The sequence below is a fragment of the Oryctolagus cuniculus genome, chromosome 16 (assembly GCF_964237555.1).
Source record: "Oryctolagus cuniculus chromosome 16, mOryCun1.1, whole genome shotgun sequence".
Lineage (NCBI taxonomy): Eukaryota > Metazoa > Chordata > Mammalia > Lagomorpha > Leporidae > Oryctolagus > Oryctolagus cuniculus.
This window is the reverse complement of record NC_091447.1, coordinates 22,759,104-22,765,103: the sequence shown is the minus strand read 5'-3', so window position 1 is coordinate 22,765,103 and position 6,000 is coordinate 22,759,104. Positions and strand designations below refer to the sequence as shown.

Here is a 6,000-nt window from a genome sequence, read left to right as displayed (position 1 = left end):
CCATCATGTAATTGAATCAGGGCCCACACACCTGTTTCTACTTCTTTTAAACAAACACCTGCCCAGTAACCAACACAAAGCAATATTAAATCTCAACATGCCTTGTGCATAAGTACATCTTTCAATCTGACCTAATTGATGCTGAAAGCTAGAAAAACACGGGTTTCAGAGAACACTCCTGCCTGATCCTCACCTGTATTCAGAACATCTGTAGCTCTGGCCTAACGTGGGTGGCGTGACAGAGCTGGCCAGGGCTATATTGCAGAGTCCTTGAGTGTGGTCTTGGAGGCAGATCAACTGGGATCATACCTGGTTTTCCAGCTGTGTGACATTAAACAATCCACATAGCCTCAGCAATCCTGTTTCCTCATCTTTAAAATGAGAATAATGATAATTACCACCAACATTTGCTTTTCTACAGGAAAATTTCATGCATAGTGGCTTTAGCACATGGTAAGCATGTGCTAGTGTTTATGTTACTATACAAAGAGAATATTAAAACCAACTAGAGGCTGGCGCCACGGCTCACTAAACTAATCCTCCGCTTTGTGGTGCCGGTACACCAGGTTCTAGTCCCGGTCGGGGCGCCGGATTCTGTCCTAGTTGCCCCTCTTCCAGGCCAGCTCTCTGCTGTGGCCAGGGAGTGCAGTGGAGGATGGCCCAAGTGCTTGGGCCCTGCACCCCATGGGAGACCAGGATAAGTGCCTGGCTCCTGCCATCGGATCTGCGTGGTGCGCTGGCCGCGGCGGCCATTGGAGGGTGAACCAACAGCAAAGGAAGACCTTTCTCTCTGTCTCTCTCACTGTCCACTCTGCCTGTCAAAAAATAAAAAATAAACAAAATAAAAAAAAAAAACTAGATTGATAAACTTCAGTTCTGGTTAAGATGGACTAAGTACATGCTATCCCATCTTCCCCACTGATGAATACTAAAAACCTGAACAGAATATAAGAAGCAATAAGCTGTGGACTCCAAAAAGCAAATACTAGCAGATCGACTGGGAAGGAGAATGGAAAGCTCAAGGGAAAATACCTCTGGAAATGAATTCCTGCCCCCCCCCCCATCTTTTCTTGCATAGATTCTCGGGCAACCTGAATCTTAAAACTGTTGCAACAGGTGTTAACATAAAACACACTTTTGGGCCAAAGGACAAGGAAAGGGATCCCCTGGGAAACAGATCTTTTGCATCTCCCAGGCCTACTCCAGGCAGGCCCCAGAAACAAGGTGCATTCCTGTGCAATGGCAATAGCAGTGGCAGGGCAGGTGGAATCAGGTAGCAGCTACAGATGCAGAGTCTCCTCAGACCTGTTCCTATTGCTGCTTTGTCCTGAGATCAATTCAGTTGCAGGAAGTTCATGATGCCAAAATCATGGTTTTCTAATCAGAGCCAGGAAAAGAAGCCTAGAGGAGAAAAAATAGGGGTGGGAGGCAAGGCAGGAGGTAGCTGGGAAAAGGTATCGCTTAGATCTGTGTATACAGCCTTGGGCTCGTCTCAGCTGCGCATGTAGAGAACTGATTGGAAGCAACATGCGAAGGCTTTGACCCTTGAACTATGGTGCCAGGCTGACTCCTGGGTGGTGTACACTCACGGTCAGGCAGGTAATGCAGAACACAGTCTGCAGATGGATTAAGGTGGAGGTTGCAACCTCACTGAGTTGATGGCCTACTAAGGCAAGCACAGAACTGACAGTCCCATGGTGTACTACAAAAATTCCCCAGACACAATAGGAAAAGAGTCTATACACAAAGAGCCAGGAATATCTTAGCAGTCTCCAAGGGAACATGTAATCAACACCTGAAAATGCCAGGTTGGCCCAACTGTGGGAATTCTCAGAACTTTATTATTGGTAAAGAAAGACCTGAATGTACCTCTTCCATGACGATTCATGAAGTTAGGGTGAATCCATGAAGATAGGGTGGGTGAATACTCTTGAAAGGAGTGGATGGACATTCTCGGCCAAGAAGTGGAAGGTTTATCAGTGAATCACATGGAAATTTTGGATTCAGTAACAAATAAAAAGTTCACTGAAGAACTTCAAAGGCAGAATATAGATGTGAAAGGAAAATAATAATTAGCTGATACAGAAAGCACAGGTTGGGGGAAACATTTGCTATAAAGCAAACAGAGCTGCAGAGAACCATGAAACGGTATCAGGAGCTCGTATATTACTCTTATTGCTGTCCTGGAAGGAGAGGAAGAAATAAATGCATTTGAAGAAATAATGGCTGATAATTTTCCAAATTTGGTAAAGAACATAAATTTATAAACGAAAGTAAATAAATTTCAAGTAGAATGAAATCAAGGAAAACATGCTCTTATTCATCATAATCAATGATCAAAACCAAAACAAAAGCTCAGACAAAAGCAATACATTACACGCACGACACTGATAACTTGAATAATCAGAGCTTCCTCATCAGAAACCATGGAGCTCAAAACAAAACAAAAAATCAGTGGAATAACATTTTTCAAGTGCTGAAAGGAAAAAAAATCAACTCATATCTCTATATCCAATGAAAATATAATTCAGAGGGTTAAGTCCTAGGGTCAGATTTGATATTGTAAACTTACTGGTTTACCAAATGCTGCTACTATGTTTTAGTGCTAGGTACAATAGAAAAAAAAATAACTCCATCCTCTTCCTAAGAGAAACTTACTCGGAAGTCCAGGAGAGGGCAGAAGTTTGAGTAATTAGGTACCACACACACGTTAAGACCAAGATTCATAGGGGGCACCTAGGAGGCCCAGAGGAGAAAGCAGGTCTCTCTATTCAGGGAAAAATATGACAGCATGAATTGGAATGAGTTCTTCAAATACACAAAAATGAAGATTCTTTAGCTTTGTTTCCTAGGATTTGGCATCATTCTCAATGTGGACGATTCTCCCTTTATTTAACTGAAGACAGGTACAGAGAGGGCACATCCCTACCCACCTTCTGCTCTGTTCAGGTTTTAGAATGGAGCTGTTAGCAGGATCGCCTGTGTGCTAGGGAAATGTCCCGTCCGTAATATGGCTTCTGTTACCTCTTTATTTTCAAAAAGGGCAGTTCAACATCATTTTTAATAATCTAATTATGTAATCCCTGTAAATTACAATTTGTAATTAAATATGCAGCCCATTGCTCCAATGTGAAAATACCAACACTTTTTTTCTTAAAGGTAAACTACTTTCATCCCTCAGCAGCTCTGCAAGTGTCCTGTTGTATTCGACTTGTGTTACATCCCAGAAACAGATTAAAAAAAAAAAAACAGACCTGATTCTCATGGTATTACAACATCTTGTCTCCCTCTTTATTGGAATGATTTTCTTTTGAAGCAGAAAAAAAGCTCCAGTTCTGCAGATAGGCATCTACATATAAGAGATTATCTGTTAAATAAAATTGAATAGGACACTTTCCTAGGGATGCTATTCTGTGTGCTAACAAATGGATTTCTGTACATGCTATGGTTCAGAGTAGCCTTCAAGGTTCCATTTTTTTTTTTTTTGTCTCCATCCTGTGACTTGGGTGTTCACTCATGCACAAGAAAGCCAAGGAATACATGTGACTTGAATTCCAAGTATTGTGTCTGAAATCACACTTCCATGATTCAGAGCTTGTGGCTTTGAATACTGAAATTGGATCTGGTTGGGATGACATTAATCCAGGGAAGGACTCCAGACCTTTGATAGACAAGAGTCCAGATTGTTTCCTGGTGAATTTCCAAAATTGAAAATGACTGGGTGCTGAGATTTTTACTTCACATTCTTTTTCATTTAATGAAATAAAATCCCCAAGTTTGGTTTCATAATTAAAAGGCTTGCCTTCTGCAAATATTTATTGCAATTCTTCTCTCTGTTTTCAAATACATGGTCTGTCTTTTCCTGAACGTAGTCAACTTGAATATGATCAAGAGGATACAGAGATTTGAGACTTGCAGGACTCCTGCCATTTTTCTTAGCAGTGGTTCAAGTACAAATAAGCGAAGAGTTTCTAGGATGGTAGGCTGGAGAGGAATCCTCTGTGGCAGCATCGTCTCCTTATGTGAAAGTCACTCAGAACCTCTTTGAGTGCAACAGTCATATGTGATTAGTACATTCACTGTTCTCAAACTTATCTGTAGCAATGAGAATTTCTGAACAAAAATTTCTGCTAAAACAATGTATAATGCACACAGAAGCAGAGCTACTCTAACTGGGGCCCATCAGTAGGTTCCACATAAGCCCCAACACTTGAAAGAACCATAATGACAAAGCACTGGTGTAGCAAACCGGGAAATCAGTGAGTCAACTCAATCCTTAATAGTTGCCAGCTCTCACAGTTTTCAGTCTTTCTAAGCAAGTATGTACGTGTGTGTTGAGATTAATTCCTACCTCTTAGGATTGTTGTGAAAGTAAGTGATAATTCAAGTAAAGTGCTTAGCCCTGTACCTTGCCTGTAGGTATTCAATGTATTGCATCTACTTTCTATCACCATCCTAATCATCAACACTAACATCTCCTGAGCCCTAACCAAGCTCTAGGCTTGCTCTAAAAGACTATATAAGGTCTTGAAAAAGTTCACAGAAAATGCACATTGTGGAAAAGATATGCATGGATTTCAAAAGTTGTTTGCATCAATATAAACTTTTTTTTAATTCCACTTTCTGTGCAGTTTTTGAAGCACCCTAAAATATGCATTAACTGTTGATATACAGATGATGACACTGAGACTTAGTGAATTTCAACCATTTATCCAACACAGGCAATATATAGTGGAATTGGATTTAAACCCCAAACCTTAGATTCAATCCCAGAGTCCATTGCTTCTCGCTCAGGATAAATGGCAGGACTCAGTGTGTACTTTTGTAGCCAGTTTCTTAGTTCTTCTATGATGTGTCTTTCATGTCAGGGTTTTTCAGAGAAATAGGAACAATGAACAGGTCTGTATATGAGGACACTTATTATATGAACCAGGGAAGGCAGCGATATAATTCAGCCTACGTCTGAAGGCCTGCTAATTGATGGTGGCATCGATGGTGGGAGCAGCCTTGGCAATCAGCGCATCATGCACTGAGGGCATCGATGGTGGGAGCAGCCTTGGCAATCAGTGCATCATGCGCTGAGGGCAGTGATAGCCCTGGCAGTGATGGGGCAGCCTCCCTGCTTCAGGGCTCCTCTCCGTGCTCTTTGCTGGAGAACTGGGAGAACGAACCACTGGAGGGAAACACCGTGGAATGGTTGCAGATCTTTGAGGACTCCAGGTGCTGCCTTTCCTCTGAAAGCAGTGGGTCTCCTTTTCCTCCACTGTCACATCAGAAGCCATCTTCCAGGTTGTCAAAGCCGTCCATAAACAAACACCCTGTTAAAATTCAAACTCAGCTCACAATACAGCCGAAAATTGTGCTTCTGTCACAGATCAGTCTCTTTACTGTCTCCTGAGGCTGCTTATTCCCATCTCACTCATCCATCACACACTTGCTAACATTCTTTTTGCATAAAATACTTTATTAACAGTACTTTTAACAGAAGGAAGATAATAATTACAACTTGAAAGTACTGAGTTGTTGGGATGTGCACTTGAATGGCTAACACAACTGGAGTACTTGCTAGATGATGAGCGTTGGATTTAATACCGCACATGATTCAGTACATTTGTTCTATCCAACAAGCCTGTGTTTTTTTCTTATTCCTATTTTACAAAAGTTTATTTTACTTCTTTTGAAGATTTATTTATTTCAAAGGCAGAGTCACAGAGAGGCAGAGGAAGAGAGAGAGAGAGAGGTCTTCCATCTGCTGGTTTATGCCCCAGATGGCCGCAATGGCCAGAGCTGCTTGATCTGAAGCCAGGAGCTTCTTCTGGGCCCCCGACATGGGTGCACAGGCCCAGTGACTTGGGCAGTTTTCTACTGCTTTGCCAGGCCACAGCAGAGAGCTGGATCAGAAGTGGAACAGCCAGGACTCAAACCGGTACCCATATGGGATGCTGGCACTACAGGCAGCAGCTTTACCTGCTATGCCATAGAGCCGCCCCTTCCCACACA

General features: G+C 42.1%; 1 protein-coding gene across 3 annotated transcripts in view; it reads right to left on the bottom strand.

Annotated features, from left to right (window-relative positions):
* Window positions 1-1,172: 1,172 nt before the first annotated feature.
* ITPRID1 (ITPR interacting domain containing 1) overlaps window positions 1,173-6,000 on the bottom strand; it is a 129,305-nt gene continuing 124,477 nt past the window's right edge. For all 3 annotated transcript variants that reach the window (XM_017344417.3, XM_070059416.1, XM_070059415.1), the window contains one exon: window positions 1,173-5,318. In XM_017344417.3, coding sequence (XP_017199906.2) covers window positions 5,272-5,318 — 47 coding nt within the window. In that variant the 3' untranslated portion in view covers window positions 1,173-5,271. The remainder of the gene's footprint in view (window positions 5,319-6,000) is intronic.